The following is a 22569-nucleotide window of genomic DNA, read 5'->3' as shown; positions in this document are numbered from 1 at the left end:
CAATGCCAATAACAATTTATTGAATAAGATACCCAATAATACTTTTATGGATAAATAGAATATGTTAACAATATCTACAAACCGCGAGTTTTAGGACATCCCAACATTTTCCTTTTCTAAAAATTTATATTGAGAATCTCATATTGAAAAATTAACCGATCTCTCAATACCTATAAGATATATTCTTTTCTTCTCCTTATCATTTGGAAAGGCCAAGTGGCGACAAAAATGGAAGGGAAAAAGTTAATCTCTTAGTATCTAAGAAATAAATAAATGTGTCATTTTTTTAGTACAACAATTATAAAGCTAAAGATTTCAATTCTAACGACGAGGAAACAGATAAATGTCTAAGTGTATGTTTAGGAGTTCTTTTGAAATTGATAAAATCACTTTTGTTGTGTATAAAATTACTCTAAAACATATTTTTAATCACTCAAAATCATTTTAATGTTTGATTTACACTTTTATAAACAATTTTCATGTTATTAAAATTGTTTTCAAATGATAAAAAGTATGTATAGAGTGACTGGTTTTAGCCATTGAACTTTAATTATCGTTTAACAAAATTAGACAAAACTTTCATTCAAACTTTTTACAAAAATGAAAAAAAAAAAAATTTGAGTCAAAATTTAAATTTCATTTTAGTTCATGATTTTTTTCTTTATTTTGTTCACTAGCTTTTAGATGTATATTTTGGTATTTAAACATTCTAATTTATTCTATCCTAGTTCGTGAACCTTCCAAATAATATTAGTTTTTAAACTTTAAAAAACAATATTCTTTTTTCTTTCTATATTATTTTTCTAACTTAAATCTTCTTTGCTAAATATCCATCTTTTAACTCAATTAAAATGATGCTCTCTAAAATGAAAATAAATATGAGACTTAAATTAGCTTAAATGAGCCTTTTAAGTTAAAATACTTAAATGAACATTTTAAATGCTGAGACGGAGTTGGAATAAATTTGGAGGTTAACCTTTAACTTATTTTATTATTATTATTTTTAAAAAAACTTAATTACAGTTATTATGTTAATTCATATTAATAGGACTAAAGGAGAATGAAATTGACGAAAATACCCCAAAGTGACAGTCGGCCGTCCACTACGCCTGTACTATACAATTTTTCGTTGCCGCAACACATTTGATTCCGATCTTAAAAACTATTTAATTAGTTATAATTTCATTTTTTTTAGAATTTATATAATTTTTAGTTAATCAGAAAAAGATAATAATAAATATAATAAAGGCAGATGAAGAAAATAATAATAATAATAATAATAACAAAAGAATAAATTTGCAGCGAAAATCTCCCATCCTCTTCTTCTTCTTCTTCCTCGTTCGTTCTCCTCTTTCTCTTCTTCTTCTTCTTCTTCTTCTTCTTCTTCTTCTCTGTTACTTTAAGAAAACCTCACTGCTCCAACGCCGAATACGAAATCCTTCTTTATTCGTAACGTTGTCAATGCCTGCACATAAACGTTCTTGGTCCGACAGTGTTCATGGAGAAGACCCCAGAGACCAACAATTCAGCCATCAAGATGCTAAGCAATCTCGAACAGAACGCGAGCCGAAGACTGAAATAGAAGGAGAAGAGGAGGAGGAGGAGGAGGAGGAGCAACGGGAACAGCTGAAGGAAGGAGAACGAGAAGACGAAGGTCGCGAAGACGAAGGAGAGGAAGAAAAACAACATAAGAAATTGGAAGAAGCGAACGGAGCGAGAGGTTACGTTACGTTTATTTCTTTTTCTTTGTTCTTAGATTTCTTCTGCTTGGTTGTTCTGCTTCAAATTCTACGCTTCTGGTGTTCTTGCTTGGTTTACCGTTTGCTAAAGCTGTTCCGTGTGTTTTCAGATTCCGAAGGAAGCCAATCCTCTAGCTCTGAAGAGAAACCGGAGTACTTTTTTCTTAAATCCTTCTTCTTTTTCTCTGCACGATTGTCATTTTGTTAGTGTTCTATTGTTCTTTGGGAGCTGGATTATGGTGGTTTTTCACGACCATTTTTTCTCTTAATTATAAAAAAGAATGCGAGTTAATAAATACAGCTGCTAAGCTCTGCTATTCATTCCGGCATTGCCGTAAAACGGCGCGGTTGACTTAATGAGCGGTAAGTAGCTGCATGTTGGGATCCGGGTCTAGTTAATGCGTCTCGATTGCTCCTCTTTCATGATTTACAGTATTTTGTATCCTGTGATGGGCTGCGAGATTTGGTTACAGGCTCCGATTTACTATGTATCTACAGTCCGATCCATTGAGTTGGAATAAGCGCGGTTCCCGTACCATGACTGGCAAGTTGTATGGTGTTTGATAGTTTACGTTATTCTACTCGTGCCATTCATAATCAACCACACCGAATCTTTGTTTGCATTTGCAGTGTTGTTTCCAGAGCCTTACGTTAACTTTTGCAATAACCAGTTTCCACCATATAGTAGGATTTCAGTTAGCACTTTGGCTTCCAATCCTGTTAGAAACTTAGAACCCCGTTCTTTGTAATGTTAGACCATCTTACTATCATGGGTGTCTCATACTTCAATCAGATCTGCAGCATAGAAAGAAATTGACATTTAGTTTATTCACATGAGCAACATGACCTTCATTTTGTAGACAATCGGACTTTCATTCTGAATCCTCTTAGTATTAACTTCCGTAGAGGGGAAAAAAGATATCATCTCTGTTCTTGAGGAGATTGGACAGATGAAGATTGTTCCATAGAAAACCAATTCTTTAGTTTGGTAAAGGATAGAATGTCAGATAGCTTGTGAATGGATTGAGTTTGGTCAACGAACTTATCAGGATGATTTAGAGTAAGAAATGCCCTAAATTATATATTCCATGTGGACGTTGGTTCTGGGAGGCATTAGTAAAGCTGATATAGTGTGGAAGAGGCTTTCTAGAGTATACCTTTGTTCTGCTGCATCCTTCACAAATGCAGTGTTCTTTGCTGCTCTTTAATTCAGAAGTGCTGGAGGAAGCTGCTTCAAAGTTTTAGGCTAAACTGGCACATTCCTCTGCCGGGGCAAGACACTTTGATTTAACAAATATCCATATTATTGGGTTTTGGCCTGTCTTTGTTACTAATTATCCTTCATGAAAGCCTATTTTTCATCAAAATAAGTGAAGTAAGGTTTGAAAAGATCGTTTGAATTTCCAATTGTCACTTTTAAGAGATCAGGTACGAGTTCACCATAGTACCATTTACCAGATCTACAGCATCTACATGATGTACCCTATTCACAACTTCCATTGGCTGTAGTATTGCCATTTTGTATATTTTTCATATTGTCAATGAGAAGTTATAAGCAGAAATAAGGATCCATTTTTCGTGCGAAACTTTTCCTGACATTTGGAATTGTCCGAGTATCACCTATACGTGTACTCTTATTCTTTAGAAATTAAGCTCTCATTCTTATTAGAAATTGAGGATTTTACTTGATCCCTTTTCCCCATCACTGCTGATAGGTATACAGATATTCTCATCCTACCGAGAGCTTATCAACAATGTAAATATGGAAGTTGTCTGCATGAAACTTGTAACAACCAGAGTCTAAACTTTGAAGTTCTAATCCTACCTATTTGTGGTGCAGGTTTATTTTTGTGGAGCTGTCAGGCATTCGAAAAGATGTTCAGTGCCCAATTTGTCTTGGTATGTTTGCTTTAAATGTTGCAGATAAACATATGTTCTTTTAACATCAAAGATGAGAAAGTCAGATCTTTAGAAAACGTCAATGGGGAAATAGAGAGTAGTAGTTAAGGGCACATAATTTTGGTTAGAAAGAAGCAGAAAAATCTTTACTTTAACAGCTTGGGGTTTTTCTAATAGAAGTTCTGGAGTTTGGCCATTTTAATCCTCTCGGTGGGCTTTTACCCTTTTTCTCTTTTTTTTTTTTTTTTAAGAAAATGTCAATACACATTAATCTTGATTTTGTTTTTTATTTTTGGGAACGATACTAATTAATCTTGAGCCTGAATTATTGGAGGCACCTCTTTATAATCTCTTGGTCAAGTCTGTTTTTTCTGAATGAAAGTTGGTTTATTTATTTATTTTTAAATTTAAATTTAGGTTTTATTTTTTATTTTTTTGTTTTGTTATTTATTTTTTTAATCTAAAATAAAGAAGGTAGGAAAATGGCAACAGAGTACAGAAGCCCACCGAGAGGATTAAAATGTCAATACACATTAATCTTGATTTTGTTTTTTATTTTTGGGAACGATACTAATTAATCTTGAGCCTGAATTATTGGAGGCACCTCTTTATAATCTCTTGGTCAAGTCTGTTTCTTCTGAATGAAAGTTGGTTTATTTATTTATTTTTAAATTTAAATTTAGGTTTTATTTTTTATTTTTTTGTTTTGTTATTTATTTTTTTAATCTAAAATAAAGAAGGTAGGAAAATGGCAACAGAGTACAGAAATACATGATAATGGACTAATTAGTGGCATATGCTTTATGACTTAAGATTTAGATATTCAGCATTTGTTGTAAATTGTAAACGAACAACTCCTTTGGTTCCGTAACTCTGTTTTATTCGATTTTTGAGGTATATCACTCTGTAATTGTCTGCCTTTACTTCTGATCAATCAAGTAAAGAAAATAGCAACCTTGTTGACCTTGACAGGAATTATTAAGAAAACGCGTACTGTAATGGAATGCTTGCACCGGTTCTGTAGAGAGTGCATTGACAAATCAATGCGGCTGGGGTATATGAATAAGTCCTTGTTGTTTCTATACTATAATACTATTTGAACTTTATTTTGGTTTTATATGCTTGCTTTATTGTTGAGTCTATCATGGTGAGCTAGAACAATTATATATCTATTGAACTTACTTATGTAATTATCTTTGCAAAGGAACAATGAATGTCCAGCTTGCCGTACACATTGTGCCAGTAGACGTTCTTTGAGAGATGATCCAAATTATGATGCACTGATTGCCGCCCTATATCCAGATATTGATAAATATGAGGAGGAGGTGTTTTTCACTTTATTTTAAAAAAAGTTAATTTTTCCCCTTTTTATCCCCTTAAAGGAAGCACTTCTGTTCTTAATTTGGTCTCAGGAATTAACATTTCACGAAGAAGAAAGGAATCGTAATAAACAGGTCAGGTTCTTTGCTAGGCTACATATGCTTGCAATATTTCATAAGACTTTACAACATTTAAATATTTTGTAAGTATGGAGGACCTGGACATCTGGAGGTCATAGTACTTTTTGCTTGTTTTGGTGGACAATTTCTATTCTGATACGAACAAGTAACAAATGTTGTCATGGAATATCCTATTCGCATTTGGTTGAACCTATTACAACATTAGTTTATAGTAATCCTAAGACAAAGCTTGTTCAGTTAACCATTGTGATGCACTGATTTTGATATGATGAGATTCTAGTGCGCCTTTGGATTAAATCCCCTCCTCCTCTTAGGCTTACTATTCCTTTGGTTTGACCAAAACTGATGTCCTTTTTGTAACTCCGTTTTCAGGCTCTCTGGTTATATGCTCTTTCTTTTGTAATATTTCAAATTTGATGAAGTATTTTGTTTCCTCTCAAGAAATGATATGACGAGATTCTAATAATACATTTCAATTCCAGAGCATATTTTTCGAAAAGGGAAAAAAAAAATCTTTTTGTCCAAGCTTGTATGATTTTAGGTTCTCTTGTTTTGTAGTACAGATTCAGGAATCAATTGCACAGATCTTTCAACGTCAATCAGAAGCACTAAGTAAGAAACGCATATTGGGCAAGGATACAGCTGGTGTGATTCTAACAAGATCACGTCGCAATCATAGGAATCTTCATTTAAGGAGGCAAAATGGCCGAGGAGATGATGTGTCGGGATATGAAGATAATGAAGATGAAGATGATAATAATGAGGGCAAAGATTCATCTTCTGCTGATGAAAGATTTACAGAAGTTAGGCAAAGGAGGAAGAAGAGACATCCTACTGTTCGATCCTCTCAGCCTTCTTCATCCATAGCCCATGTAGATAGTGGATGCACCGATGGATGTGCTGAAAGTGATCTAGATATGAGTAGAGATAATCGAACAGTTTCTCCAGGTCTTGTCTTGAACTCCGAAATGCTTGGTTGGGGGCGTGGTGGTGTACGTAGTAACTCCAGGCATGGTAGTGCTGGTGGTTCCAGCAATAAAAGTTCTAGGAGTAGTCGCTTAATGAAGTTAGTCAATTATCTGCGAGGCCTAGATGAAAATAACAATGAGGTATGGAAAAATGTCTGTTGTCGTCAGTCAGTATCTGTCATAGTCATATCCCACTTTGATATTTTACTGGGCTCTGTTTGTAAGCAAATCAATCCAAGTTCTTTGTAGTTCCTGGCTGCTCTTTGGATACCCTAACCACTTGCTGTGTGCCAATGATTCCCATTCCTCCTGTTTCACAACCATCACCATCTTATGAAGAGTTATTCTTTATTGCAGTTAGATGTCCATCTCCTTCTTATTTCAGTGGACAAAGAAAGTACTCCAAGTTTGAAGCAGCCACATCTCCACTGCCGTCCAAGTTTGACTGTTAAACACTTACGTGAAGTAAGTGCTTTTTAATGACCTTACCCTCCAGTGAGTTTTTTCCTCTTTTCTCAATGATCTCTCTATTTGACTAACAACCATCACGCTTTCTCTACTTTTTATTTCATTAAAAACAGTATGTCTCGCGGAAGACACCTCTGCAAGCTGATGATGTTGAAATACTATCAGTGAAAGGCCGTCATAGTACCAGCAAGGATCAATCAACCCCACGTACTTCAATCTCAATTGATGGCATGTCTCTTGTCTTCGATCCACTCAAGTATGAGTTACAAATTTTGGAAGGCGAAGAAACTTTGGCAGGACTTCAACCAGATTGCATCTATAGCACGGACCACTTGGTGAGTACTCAATAATAATAACTTTGGTTAATTTCTTGGACATTAATTGTCAACTTAATTTCAAAAGTTGATTTGTTGGTTCACTGAACTCATCATCCTTTATATGATTTCAGATTCTAGGATATCGACGGAAGGGGCGGAGTTAACAAGTAACAGCAAATACCTATACGCATATCTTATTTTAACTTGTTATTCAATTTTCCATACCTTTTTACTTTTAGTGATAGGAACATTTTTAGTATACCCGCTGATACAATATGAGGGAATTTGTAAATATGAATCCTGAAGGTTTTCTATTACAGCATCACTGTAGCTACATTTTTGAATTCTGATTGTTGTACAACATCATGGTAGTGTTCAAGGTTCGTTTCTCATTGAATGAACTTAATAAAGTCAAACTGTACCTTTTCCAGGGTGTCAAAACTCCTATTATCCCCAGTAGCCCCCTCCCTATGGGGGGAAACAGAACACACATATTTTAGTAACTAGCACAGAACACTCCCCCGTAGCCCTAGGAGGATGCCATTAGTGAAAAATCCAAATCATTTGAGCAGCTGTACTGTACTCAGGACCTTGTTCCTGAAGAGCCTGTGTCCTTGGATATTGAAACTTAGGTGTTGTTCAGTTCTATTTCATTATATTTTGAGCGTTAATCTGAGATTAACATTCTATTAATGAAAAGTTTGGTTTTCTTTTTCTTTTTCTTTTAAAGAAGAAACTTATACCTTCTTCAGTTCCTTGTCTCCGGGCAGCTATGGCGAGAGACATAATGATGCAACGGGAAAGGTATTAGGCTAAATACATGGCCAAACAAGAGAAATCTAACTATAAAGTTAGCGAGAACTCTCTCCAAAGAACACAAGTTCTAATTTAAGTAACAAATAAAAGCTTCCTCATACAATCCTAAATTGGCTATTTATAGCCTTACAAGAAATAAGACAATTAATTAATTAATTATAAATTGCTAATTAAAAACTAAATAATCTAAATTAACAACTAAATTAAATATTAACTAAAATATATTAATTATCCTATAGTTTTCCTTGTCACATAATCAGCCCATTTACATCGATGTGTAGACATTTGAAAAAGACAAAGCAAAAACCTTGAAGCTCGAGTTTAATTCTTCTGGGGCAGAATAGATTATTAGAAGTTCAAAAAATACTATTTTGATCTTTCCACTTTGGGACTAGTTCCATTTTAGTCTTTATACATTCATATATTTAAATTTAGGCTATATACTTTTATAGTGTCTTAGTCCTCAATTGTTTATTTTGAAGTTAATTTTATTCACCTCCTAATGTTGTTTTATGTACTGGATGTCACAAAGTCAGATGTCAGAGTAATACAATCACTCTTCTGTAAGCTAGCTCTGATCTCTTTTTGATAATCTTCTTACTGCATATTTTCATCAAGAGGAGCATTTCAAACGCTTCAACTATTGGAAAATTCTGATATACTGAAGGCAGTATATTTGAGGATTGCAAACAATGCGTCTTAAATATGCATTGTAACTTAAAAATCTCAGATTATGAGCATGAAGAACCAGTTCCATCCAATGAACATTGATACTCTTGAATGAGTATCTGAATGGGATTCTGCCTTACTCCCTTAGGTTGGTTTAATGGTCAGGAGTACGAATCTTTCCGAGTTGGGTTGGGTTAGATCTGACACTTTTTAGACGAAACCCAATTGTTTATATTGTAATTGCTTTTTTCTATCGATTCTAACAACTCTGATTGAATAGGGTAGTTGCAAATCTGTATTACATCTAATATAAGGTTTTTTAGATATAGCAAATTTTTAATTTAACTCTTGGAGTTTATTAGTGATAGGTTTTATTGTTGATAGATTTTTAACCATTGCAATTCTTTAAATGTGTTATGCACTTATTGAACTTAATCTAACCCAACTATTAACAATAAATTTGTGTTTGAGTTATCAAAAAGAGATCAGAGCTAGCTTACAAAGTCAAAAAGAGATCATAGCAAAAAATGTTTGGGTACTTTTAGAACTTTGTGACATGGTAAGCTAACAATGTTTGGGTTAGTTGAGATTCTAAGTATTTTTTCTTTTTCTTTTTTGTTTTAAGATAAAAGTAAAAAGAGAAATTCTTATAAATAGAAAAATCTAAAAAAATATTAATGCTTCATAGTAAAAAATTTCAAAAGTGTTTGGTACTTTTAGAACTCTTTGCTATAAATTGTAAATATTTTAAATATTTAAAAAGGCCTTGGATTTAAAATTTATTTTCTAAGATTAGAGAATAAATTATTGAAAAAGATTAAAAAATTTAAATAAAACTGAAATAAATATTTGAATATATAATTGTATCATAATTATATTGTAAGTAAAATATTTTATTTTAAAAAAATTAACGATAAATTTGTGTTGATTTGAGTCAATTCCAACTACATTTAAGGCGAACTCATGAACTAACTAAATTAATAAAATTTTCATTTATCTAAACTAATTCAATTCAAATCATATGCATGAGATAGGATTGGTCGAGTTCTTCTAAGAAAATGAGAATCATTCTTGCTCATTTCTGTTGCTTCTATTTATTTATTTACTATATATGATCACACACTAAACTTAAAGCTCTATCGAGAATAGAGTTCTGATTTATACATTCTGTGAGAGAGTAATTATGATATAAAGTTATAAGAACATAAATAGAACTATTTCAAGATTTAGAAATTTAGAGATTGATGGGAAATAATTAATTATGAAAGTCCAAAAATAAATAAATAAAAGTCTAAATATATGTTTTAGTCCTAATGTTTGAGACTTTTTCCAATTCAATTCCTATCATTTTACTCCTTTAATTTTAACATTCTTCCATTTAGCGGTGATTGTTAGAATTAATTAATAATATTCACAACGCCAGTAGAAATTAAGATGATATATATATATATATATATATATCATTTAAGAAACACGTATATAGTACTCATCCTCGAAATTTCTAAGAAAATCGTTGAAATTTCAAATTTTATTCTCTTAGATAACTCGTTGTTTTCATCTTTTTTTTTTTTTTTATAATTTACAAAATACTATACCATGCAGCCTTATCAACTAATTCTAACGTTCACCCGAAAGCATGATATTAAATTTCGACGTGCTGATATTTTTATCGATATTTTTGTTTTATCATAGAAAATTCATGAAACATAAAAAAATAAGCAACACAATATCATTAATGTAAATATAATATATATAATAGACCGATTAAATTATTTAAGAATTATAAAACGTTTATTTACTAATTTATTTTTTTTGAATTTTTTGTTTATAAATTTTCCAGAAATTTTCATCGAAATCGACATTTTATATTGATATTTCTATTGAAATTTTCGTAAAAGTAAGAACTCGATATTTTCGTCGAAATTGACATTTTAAACCTGGCCTGAGAGGCTAAATTGTAATATATTGATATATAAGATATTAAAGTTAAAAATTTTAAATAATAAGCCTTTTTCTTTAGATAATAATAAACCTAAATTTAAAATTCTCAAATATTAGGAATTAAAACATATAATCACCAGAAGGTTGGTATTATCTAAAATAGAATTGCGACGATATAACATCACATGCATACTAGGTATGTAAGTTATACTAGAGGTTGTTAGATAATATATTTGAAGTCCATCGGTATCTATTAATAATTTTTTTTGCTATTTCTATAAATAGTTTGACTTTTTTTTATTTGTGAAAATTTCTCTATTCAATTTGTCTTCACTCAATTGCAGAAATTTCTACGTGCAATGTTATTTCCTTCTCATACCAAAAATTAATGAGAATCAAATTAGACTGTTCAATACTAAAAATAAATAACCTACTAATTAACAACATACATTTCTTCAATTTGACATGTCCAGATACATGAATAAAATAATAATTCACTCTCATAATTTTTTTTATTAAAAAAGTAACACATTTTTCAATGAATACCTAAATTCAAAAGAAGTAAAGTTCAGACCAATCAAACAATGCTCATGCTTACGCTAAACAATTTGTTTTTATCAAATTTTAATTCAAAACCATTTTAAGGGTTTGTCCTTTAAGCAAATAATACTTCTAAAAGAAAATAAGTTTACCTAAAATGTACAAGTTATTAGACGTGTTTTATCATAACATGTATAATTAAAGTATAGACTATATGTATGAATTAGTATTCTATTTTATTGGGTTATTTTAATAGTTTGGCTCTATTATGTGTTCTATTTAATTAGAGATTTTTAAATGAAATATTGTATATGTCATATATTTAAAAAATGTCTTTAAATTTGAATTTTTCATAAAAGACTTAGTTTTGTTTTTGGACAAATTTATCATTTTTTATTAATTTTATTTTAGATTTATATATATTTTCCTATTTACAAAGCTTCCTTAATCCTTAACGATAGAGAGAGAATACACATTAATTATGGAGAGATAAAATGCATTTAATATGATCTTTTTCCCATTTTCAAAAGGAGAGAGAAAAATGCATTTAGTATAATTTCTTTCCATTTCAATTGGAAAGAGAATATATTTAATGTTTGATTTTTGATATGGGTTGGTTTGGGTTGAAAAATTTTAAAACTTAATTTTCGGGTCAGGTCTTGGGTTCTTAAAATTATTGTGCAGGTCAACCTGATCCGACCCATAATATATATATATATATATACGTAAAACTAAAACCCTAATCTCTATTCTCTTATTCGCCGCTACCCTCCCAGTTCCTAGATCTCAGTTCTCCCTTCTCCACCACACTTCCCTGAAGGAACTCTTATTCAATAGTACCTACGAGCGGAAGCAAAATTTTCTAATTTATTGTGACAGAATTACCACATATACATTCAAAATTCTAAAGAGATCAAGATATCATACTAGTTAAAGATTTCTTATTCACAACGAGTCTAAAATCCAACCGTCTACCTCGAACAATCACCACTCGAACGGAGATGATACCACCACTCAGAGCCCTCAGTATTCGTGGAGTGAGAATCTAAAGTGTGGGCTTTGTTCGGATTTGGTAGAGGGGATGAGGAAGAGAGACCGTACACAACGATCAAGCAAGTGGGAGATGACGTTGTCTATCGCATAGACAAGATCGTTTAGGTGAAGTATACGATCGTGTAGAAAAAAGTAAGGGATCGTCTATACGATCGTGTAGGAAAGAGTAAGCGATCGTCTAAATGATCGTGTAAGAAAAAGGTGAGCGATCATCTAAACGATCGTGTAAGATAAACTTTGCGATCATCTATACGATCGTTTAGTAAATATCGAGAGCTAAACGATCGCTTAGGAAAAGGTAAACAATCGTTTAGTAAATAACGCACGAAGGTGTAATCAATAAGCAATCACTTAGCAATATCGTATAGGTAAGCGATCGCGCAGGCACTATCATATAGGCTGATTTTCTAAGCGATGACACACTCTTTAACACAATGTCCGCGCATCTCATGCTTAACACACCGTGAGCTATTTATGTTGGATTTTATGTCCTAAAACTCGTGGTTTGTAGACATTAGAACTTATTCTGAGAATTCAATAAAGCTATTGTTGAATATATTGTTTTTTAGAAATCCAATAAACCTAAGTCCCTTGACTATTATATGAGTACTTGAACTTTATGTGGAGACATGCAAGTGGATCAGGTTCGAGTAAATAGTCAAAATGATCTATGTATATGAATAAGGTTGGGTACTTTATTCTGGTAACACTATTGGATGCGGCCTACTCTGTAGTTGTTTCAAAGTATTGTAAAGTGCTAGATACGAAGTGATCCTAATTCGCGCATGTTGAGACATGAGGAGTGGGGGTGTCCTGTGCAAATGAGTTTTGTGCAAGATCGGACTACGAAACTTGTCACTCTTACTTTATAACACTGTTTACTGTTTAAGATTGACAATTTCAAAGCGATGACCTAGGTAACTTAACCTTAATCCTAAGGTAACTATGAACTCCTGTTTGTTCGGGATTATCCTTTGATCTGCAAACGGTGAGAGTAGACCAATTGCCTCTGCTCAATAAGCTTACCATTTTGGGGATAAGACCGGATGAATAGTTGAGAATATAGGGTGCAAGAGGGAATTCACTCCTAACCGATTAGGGTTATTAGAGAGGTTGTTCCCTTCAAGTGTTGATTCTGGGTCTTGAACAAAAGGACTTACCCTCTCATTTTCCTGAGAGGGATTCAATTTGTTGATTGGGTTACAAATCAATTGTTCATTAGGGGATCAGTGGAACTTAAGGAACAAGAGGTAATTTCAGGGTTAAAACAGAGATTCGGCCCAACTGTTATTACAAGCAACCTGTGAAGGGTTAACTTACTAATCATGGTTATATCGAGTGAACATAATATATCTACAATGAGGGGAGTTCAACTATGGGCTTTAGTGGAATCACCCATTAGCTAACGAAGGGGGGTTAGATTGGTCTAATGAGTTTAGTCGATTAATCTCGAATCGTTGGAGCCCATGATCTGTTGGTCCGCGAGGTCCCCCTCCTTCTAGCTCGTAAATGGATACGCTTTAGGGTAGCTTGAGAAATTAATTTGAAACGTTCAAATAAACGGAACAAGAGAATAAATATTTAAATATGATTTAAATATATAACGATGATTATTGTGTAAAAATTAATTTAACATTTGATATTAAATTAATTTATGAAATTAATTTAAGAAAATCCATTTTTAAATTAAAATGATTTAAAAGTCATTTTTTTTTGTTTTAAAAAGGAAAATGGAAAAATCGTTTTGCATGGCACAAAGTGGAAAAAGTTTTTTTTTTCCCATTATCATCATCTTTATGCTCACACACAAACCATGATCTTCTCTACCTTGATTCTCCAAGCATGAGCTGCAGGCCATGCACTCCATCTCTTTGCATGTTCATCTTGATATATAAAGAAGATTGGAGTTATTGGAGAAAGATGATGAATACAGAATTTTGAGAGAAAAATCATGGTGAAGAGGAAGTTGTCTTCTTCAACTTGCTGTTGTGAGCTTCCCTTGTTTCTCCATATCTACAAGCTGTTCTTGAGTCCCACAACTCTGCCTAAAGCTCCAAGAGCATAGTAGGGAAGGCTTTGACGTGTTTCACGTTGATATTAAGTGAAGACAACAATTAAACAGATGATTTTCTTGAAGAGTTCTTCAAAGGCATGTTTCGAAAACCCATTTTTATGAACAACATGCTCTAGTTTTTTCCAAAATTAGTGAACTAGAATGCTTATGGATCCTTGATACTTCTGCTGCATATTGTTTAACTCTAACAATTTATGCATCTTAAAGTGATCTTTCAACACACTCATCTGTTATTAGAATAAAAGAGATGTCGTCCCATTTCCTTTTTAACCGTCCAATGAATGTGATCTCATCATATTCATAACATATTACTTATAGTATTTTTTCCAATTTCCTCCAAATTATGTATCTCATACACAAAATTAATTATATCATATATAATTAACTAGTTCAATTATATCATCTATAATCGAACTCCCTCTTGTTAATTTGAATATTTTAACTGACCCTAAACTTGACTCTCAACTTGTATCCAAGCTACCAAGGGGACCTTATGGACCTACGGCTCGAAACTTTTTAGTCACGATATCCACCATCCGTTAACTGCCAGACATTCCACTAATGACCAACAATTTAACTATCTTGCCATAGATATATTTCTATGTCCATTGGATATAACTAATCATTAGTACGATGACCCTTCACAGATGCTCGTAATTACAACGGGCCAATTTACCGTTTTTCCCTTGTAATTACATCTTCCTCCTTAAGTACCACTAATCCCTCTAATGAACAATACAACATAGTCCTACTATGTGTGAACACTTCTCGGGCCATGAGAAGGTGCGTGGCGCCACATCATTCAAGCCCCGGGATCAGCCCTTAAAAGAGCAATCTATCTACTTGCCCCTACTTTAGGGAAAGAGTGAATTCCATCTTGTGAAGCTGAGTTCCCAGCTCTCAAATCAGATGAATCCCCAAAATGGTAGATTTGAGTCGGCGCTCTGGCCACTCGTCCCCATGCAAATCAAAGGATTGCCCTCAATGGTAGGAGTTCCCAATTCACTTTGGATTGAGGTCATGTTACCTATGGTCATCCTAGTGAAGTGAAGTCTCAGTCATGAACGGAGTTATATGACAAGATATTAACACTTTGAGGTCAGTTCTTATACAAACTCTTTGTATAGGACGCCCCCGCTCGCATGTTCACTACACGAATGATCAGGATCAGATCATTTGTAACAAGTCACAACATTTGTAACAAATCCACAAAGCGAGCCACGTTCGTAGTGTTACCAGGATAAAGTTTTCCTCCTATATCCATATACTAGAGACTATTTTGGTTGTCACTTAAGACATGATCCATTTGTATGTCACTACATACATGCTTAAGTTACATAAAGACAACCAGGGGTATTAAGTTTATTGGTTTGTGAAAAAAAAAACATCTAAATATGCAAAGTCAAGAAGTGAAGTAAAGATCATATATATTATACATCACAAATGTTCGTACAAAGTTGTTTACAAACTATAGGACACGAGACTTTAGGGCACAAACCCTAACAATCTTCCACTTATTCTAAAGTGAAGTGGGGAGTACAAGTAACCAGGTACAAAACAATAAACTAGGGCATAAAAACCGAGTGCAACAAAATATCCCACTTGCCGTTTAGCCATAAAAAACTTGATGCGTTATTTTATGTGATAAAATGATGGTAGGGATTGGGTTGATGGAAAATGCGTTGTGCAAAGAAGTTTTCTCAGCAGAACCTAAGTATAAATCATACTGAGTTTCCTGGTAAGCCTAGGGTCAAACTCAGGGACTAAGGAAAACAATATGCGGTGGTAATTTTTAGATCACTTTCCGGTAACAAGTAAATCAAAGAGTTGGTTGGTTTGTTGTTTACAGTAAGAAATGTATGCGGCGAATTTGAGAAAAGAGTTAATAATATGGAAGATGCGATGAATATGCGGGGGAATGGGTTGAGAAAGGTTTAGCTAACACTTCCTAGGATTGCATTCATGTTATGCGATCATGCTACACACATACAATAGCAAATCATCTCTCAATGCAAATGTTACGGCTTCTAGTTTTAGAACGCATGTGATATATGCGATGATGTCTATAGGACCTACACATAAGCCTCTATTCTTGTCTATGTGATGACGAATGACACACACACATACAAGGCGACCACATATTACCATAACCTATCTCTAGGGTGCATGCGATGCATGTTGGCAAACAGAGCTTATCTCTAAATCCCTATCTCTTGCTTATGTAGATCTAATCTTGTTCTCTCGAGTCTAGATTCTAACCTAGCTTTCTCAAGTCTTAGGTTCTTTCTTTAGACTCTCTCTCAAGTAGCTCTAAAGGGTGTTGGGCGCAACATAAGACAAGATGATCGCATGCAATGAAGATCCTAGGTCATGTTAGCTAAGTACTTCTCAACCCATTTGATAGATTTAGCTACTTATGCGTGTTTTAAAGAGAGTGAATAGATGTAGGTAAGCAAGTTCCATTTTATAAATATATAATCAAAGTACAAAATGACAATGCGGAATAAGAATAAAGAGCCTAGTAGCAATTTTTTTCTTTTCAAGACTTTTACACTGTTCTTCTCTACTCTGCTTAAAAGATAATCTTGCTCTCGCAAGAGTCGGCCGTCTCTCTGTTTTTCCATGCCCCTGGGTTCTCTCTCGAGCTGACCAGGACAATCTTCCGACATTTTTTCCCTCTCTCGCTTCCACCTTCTAAGTATAAGAAAAATAAGAACAAGGCTACTTCTAACTATGGAGAAAATTATCGAACTGAACGAACTCCTTCACTGAAGATGGCCTTTAGTATTTATAGAGCTTTGGGGTGAAAGGCTTATTCTCTCTTATGATTGCACTGATGAGATGACATTAATTCTCTATCTGATGCGCCGAATATTTGTCACCAAAAAGTTGAGTGTACTTGCTTCAGTAGATCGTTAACGGCTTGTCAATTTAATTCGAAATCGACCGTCATCAGCTTTCTATCCCATCGTGATTTATTATGCTTTTCACCCAGATGCGTCCACCATGATGCACCGACTCTATGCGGCAACCTTCTTGAGCAGATATTCATGAGCGCAAATGATCGCATAGCCTTACGTTAACACAATCTCTAAATGCGCTTAGACGTTAATTTCTTTGGATCGCATTTCTGCCTTGCGTCAACGTATTTTCTGCACAAAAATACATAAGTTAACGATTTTCATGTGACGGACGCATGCGATCACAATGTTATGATCTTAATGCTTTTGGACGCAATATTGTATATTTTTATCATCGCAACCCTGCATTATTTTATAACTTTGCGCTGTAATAACGTGCATTTTTGCCCGTTATCAGACCTGTAGACCTATGCTCTGAAGGTCGCCCTCAAACACTGTAGCCGTGAGAGCCTTCATAAACGAATCAGAAACGTTTTGCTCTAAGGCGATCTTCGTGACGATCCTGTCTCCTCGATGCACTATCTCGCGGATCAGATGATACTTCCGCTCTATGTGTTTGCCACGTCTATGACTCCTGGGCTCTTTGGAGTTAACCACAACACCACTATTGTCACAATAGAGGGTGATGGGCCTAGACATATCTGGAACAACTTCCAGCTCTGTTAAGAACTTTCTGAGCCAGACAGCCTCTTTAGCAGCTTCACAAGTCGCTATGTACTCAGCCTCCATCGTGAAGTCAGTGATGCACCCCTGCTTAGTGCTCCGCATGCTACAGCTCCTCCATTAAGAGTAAATACTGACCCTGAAGTGAACTTTCGAGAGTCCTTATCAGTCTGAAAGTTAGAATCCGTGTATTCAGTAAGGATTAAATCCCTAGACCCATACACAAGCATGTAGTCCCTCGTTCTCCAAGATACTTGAGGATGTTCTTAACTGCGGTCCAGTGACCCTGGCCTGGGTTAGATTGATTCCTACTGACTATTCCCATAGCATAGTAGATGTCTGGCCTAGTACAAAGCATCACATACATTAATCTGCCAACGACAGATGCTGATGAGACTCGTCTCATGTCCTCAACCTCTTGAGGTATCTTAGGACACATGTCCTTAGACAAAGTGACTCCATGCTTGAATGGTAGTAGGCCCCTTTTGGAGTTCTGCATCGAGTACTTGAGCAAGATTTTGTCAATATACGATGCTTGAGACAACGCTAGCACTTTGTTCTTACGATCCTGAAAGATCTGTATACCCAGAACAAACTGAGCCTCTCCCAAATATTTCATTTGGAATTAGGTCGCCAGCTAGTTCTTAACTACAGTCAGTAGACCTACATCATACCCAATGAGTAGTATATCATCTACATACAATACTAAGAAAGCTACTTAACCGTTGACTATTTTCTTGTAAACACAAGGTTCATCAACGTTTTGGTCAAAGCCATACGATTTGAATGTAACATCAAATTGAATATTCCAAGATCGAGACGCTTGATTCAGCCCATAAATGGACCGATTCAGTTTGCAAACTTTTTTCTTTTGAACTTGGGCAATGAATCTTTCGGGTTGCACCATGTAAATGGTCTCTTTAAGATTGCCATTCAGAAAAGCTGTCTTGACGTCCATTTGCCAAATCTCATAATTATAATAAGCTATAATGGATAGGAGGATGCGGATCGACTTTAACATGGCAACAGGTGAGAAAGTATCCTCATAGTCGACTCCCTCCACCTGAGTATAACCCTTTGCCACAAGTCAAGCCTTGAAGGTTTGCACCTTCCCATCAGCACCCTATTTACGCTTGTAGATCCATTTACAACCTATAGGTCTTACCCCATCAGGCTGATCTACAAGTACCCATACCGAGTTGAAGTACATCGAATCCATCTTGAGATTCATGGCTTTGACCCATTCATCCCGGTCAACATCCTCCATTGTCTTTTTATAGGACAACAGATCCTTAACGTCGCCATCTGTCACCATAGCTAGGATTTTCGTGAAACCCAGATAGCGATTAGGCGGGTTCGTAACCCTCCCACTGCATCGAGGTTCTCTCAACTCTTGAGGTGGAACCGACCTCCTAGATGAACTATCATCAACAACTCTGGTTCATGAAGTGCTCTTTCAACAACTCTTATTAAAGTTTCAGTAGTTTCTTTGGAAAACTCACTTAACACGACTTTACTACGTGAACTGTGCTCTCTGATATGATCCTCCTCTAGGAAAGTAGTGTTCGTGGAATCAAACACCTTGTTTTCGGACGGATCATAAAAGTAACCTTCTCGTGTAGCTTTGGGGTAGCCTACAAAGAGGCACAACCTCGTTCGTGATTTCAACTTCTTGGGATTTGCCTCAAGCACATGTGCTGGGCAACCCCATATGTGAAAGTGACTTAAACTAGCTTTACGCCGTTCCACAACTCCAGAGGTGTTCTTGCAACACTCTTAGAAGAAATACAGTTGAGAATGTATACCGCAGTCTCCATCGTGAAACCTTAAAATGAGTCCGGTAAGGAAGCGTAACTCATCATCAAACGAACCATGTCCAACAAGGTTCTGTTTCTCCTTTCTGCTACACCATTTTGCTGAGGTATACCCGATGCCGAGAGTTGGGAAATGATTCCATGTTCTAATAAATAGTCCTGGAACTTAGAATCCAAAAACTCTCCACCTTGATCTAATCGAAGTGTTTTTATTCGTCTATCCAAAGCATTCTCATCAACCTTAAATAATTTGAACTTTTCAAAAGATTCAAACTATCGTTGCATCAGATAGACATACCCATATCTCGAGTAATTATCAGTAAAACTGATAAAGTACTCATAGCCTCCTCGAGCTCGCACATTCATAGGACTACAAAGTTCTGAATGTACTAATTCAAGAGGCTCTTTCACTCAATAACCTTTTCCAGTAAAAGGTCTTTTAGTCATCTTACCTTCAAGGCATGATTTGCACACTGGTAAAGAATTTTCCTCTAACTCGCTTAGAAAGCCATTCTTCACCAATCTCTCAATCCTATTGAGATTTATGTGCCCTAATCAAAGGTGCCAAAGTTGGGCATTTTTTTTTGGAGAAACTCGTTGACGTTTAGATTGAGTTGAGGGAACTTAAGGCTAATAGTCTTTAGCACATACAAGTTATTTTCCAGTTTAGCTGTATAAATTTCAACACCATCCTTATGAATAAACACTTTATTCAATTTAAAAGAAAGAGTGTAATTGTATTGTAACAGACACTTTACAGAAATAAGGTTCTTTTTTAATTTAGGAACCAAAAAGACATCTTTTAATATAAGAAACCTATTATGTAAAGTTAACTGGATGCCTCCCACTGCCACAGTTGAAACGACATGCCCGGTGCCTACTTGCAATGTCATCTCACCAGCCTTCAGCTGTCGCCAGGATCTAATCCCCTAAAAAGAAGAACATACATGATCAGTGGCACCCGAATCTACTATCCAAGCAGAATCATCATTTTCCACTAAACAAGTTTCTAATACAAGTAAATCATATTTACTTTTGCCTGCCTTGACCTTAGTCTTAACTGCTTTCTTTTCCTTCAGATAACGAGGACAATTCCTCTTCCAGTATCCGTCCTGGTTATAGTGGAAACATTTTACTTTTTCAAATGGCGGTGGATGCTTCTTCTGGGCGATAGGTGGCGGGTTAGCAGGCGCATTCCCTTTTCCTTTACCACCATTCTTCTTCTTCCCCTTTCCAGAGTTAGAAGTTGGAGGTGCAGACTTTGTTCCTGAGGTCGAACCTCGATAGAACCTTTTAGAGGACGAGACAACATTTGCCTCACCTCCCTTTTTCTCCTTACTTTTCAGTAAGGATTGGTAAGTTTGCAACTCGAGGAAAGTGGTAAGGGAGTAGTCCACTTTGTTAAGAATCGTATTGCTAACAAAGTGGAGGAAGCTCTCCGGCAATGAATGCAAGATAATGCTAACCTGACTGCCCTCATCAATTTTAGACCCATTCATCTCCGCCATGTTAAAGTGGACCATTATATTCAACACGTTTTCATGAACAGAGGCACCTTTCTCCATTTTGGAGCTGAAGATGTGTTTCAAAGTCTCATGCTTGAGCTGTCCAGACGGCTGTTTGAACAGTCCTCGTAGGGACTCCATGATCTCACGAGCTGAGACCATGGACTCGTGTTTCTTGGCCAACACGTCACTAAGACTGGCTAGGATATAGGCTCAGGCCTTCTTGTTTTCCCGTGTCCAACGCTCATACGTCGCTAAAAAATTTCAAGTAGCGTCCTGAGGTGGAATAGGAGGACATTCCTCCGTAAAAACAAACTTCAGATCCTCGATAACGAGTATTATCGTGAGCATATGTTTCCAGCTTGAATAGTTTTGGCCATTCAGTTTTTCGGCACTAAGTAAACTGATAGTGGCTATAGCCATTAAAAACCGTTGCTGAAAGAAAACCGAATAACCTTTTATAAGACTTTGCAAAAAAACACATTTTTTTAACCAATTAGTTTTAGCAAAACAGATCCCAAGTACCCTAATTGAAAAGACTTCTATTTTGCAATGATGCTCCAGCGAGGTAGGACAAACGTCACTAGTGTGGTGATCAGATGTCTCTTCATTGGGATGAGACATTCTCAACCATTAGGCGAAACCAACTCTTGGAACAAAACCTAATAGCCACCATTTGTTCGGTCCAGAATAGTTAACCCTTAACAATCCCGCGTAAGTGTAAACCCTTGTTTTTTGCCCCAGAGTCCCGCCCTAATGCACCCACCGTAGGGAAGAAGAAGATTAGAACAAGAGACTAAGTAACCTTATCCTCTTACAGGAGATCAAATAAAGAAACGCGCAAAACAACCATTTTATAGAGGGACACACCCAAGGTGCCACGAGGTGATGTGTAGTAACTTTATTCAATCCAATGAGGGAGACCGAGGGATATGCTGTCGCACTTCGTATGAAAACACTTTCCATCCACCTTGATATTGACCTACCCAAACACCATCTGTTAGAGGGACACGGCAAAGGTGCCTCGAGGCCTAGGGTAGATCTCACGGTGTGGACTATGAGGGAGAAACGCAAGAGGTGAAAATGAAGCATCAAATGCCCCAAGTACCTCCCACTGAATGTTCTACATAGGGGTTTATTAACCTATACTATCTGGTTACTGATAATGATCTAAGTCATTTTTTAAGCTAAAAAAAACTTTTGTCTTTGAAATAAAAAAAAAAAACAAATCCAAGTAGTCACATTAAATTCTTTAATGGACTGGCCTTGACTTGCATGCATGCATCAAATCTATCTAAATCACCTTTCCAGGTAGGTTCCTAGGTAGGGGTGTTCCGTTGCTGTCACCTTAAATACCCCAGTCTAGACAGAACCCGCCTTAGACAAAAGGTTTATTATAGATAGATTTGCGACATATTAATCTTTTGCTAATTATTTTAGTTCTAATTTCATTTTATAACCATTTATAAAATAAACAACTAAAACACTCATGCCACAAAATGAAGTATTTATAATGCTTATAAATATTATGTTAAATAAATAAAGCATACATAAATATAACCCTTATATTATATAATGCATGAGCATGCACTTATATAAATTAAATCATGCTTCACTAAATAATAACACTTATAATAAAGAGAATATGCATGACCTAAGGTGGGATTTATCTATATGTGCATACCATATGACAAAAAAAAAAAAAACATACATCACATGTAT

The 22569-nt window shown here is 35.2% G+C and overlaps 1 protein-coding gene across 1 annotated transcript; it reads left to right on the top strand.

Annotated features, from left to right (window-relative positions):
* The first annotated feature begins 1151 nt into the window (after positions 1-1151).
* On the top strand, positions 1152-7292 carry LOC120088469 (putative E3 ubiquitin-protein ligase RING1a). The gene is made up of 10 exons (XM_039045802.2): positions 1152-1720; positions 1850-1892; positions 3580-3638; positions 4611-4692; positions 4843-4963; positions 5051-5092; positions 5662-6207; positions 6424-6531; positions 6648-6869; positions 6983-7292. Exons 1-10 carry the CDS (start codon positions 1462-1464, stop codon positions 7013-7015), a joined length of 1515 nt encoding a protein of 504 aa, XP_038901730.1. The 5' UTR covers positions 1152-1461; the 3' UTR covers positions 7016-7292.
* Positions 7293-22569: the final 15277 nt, after the last annotated feature.

The sequence above is a fragment of the Benincasa hispida genome, chromosome 10, assembly GCF_027475165.1.
Source record: "Benincasa hispida cultivar pf3 chromosome 10, pf3_genome.v1.1, whole genome shotgun sequence".
In the NCBI taxonomy this organism is placed as follows: Eukaryota; Viridiplantae; Streptophyta; class Magnoliopsida; order Cucurbitales; family Cucurbitaceae; genus Benincasa; species Benincasa hispida.
The sequence above is the reverse complement of the archived record's forward strand: the minus strand, read 5'-3'. Positions and strand labels throughout refer to the sequence as shown.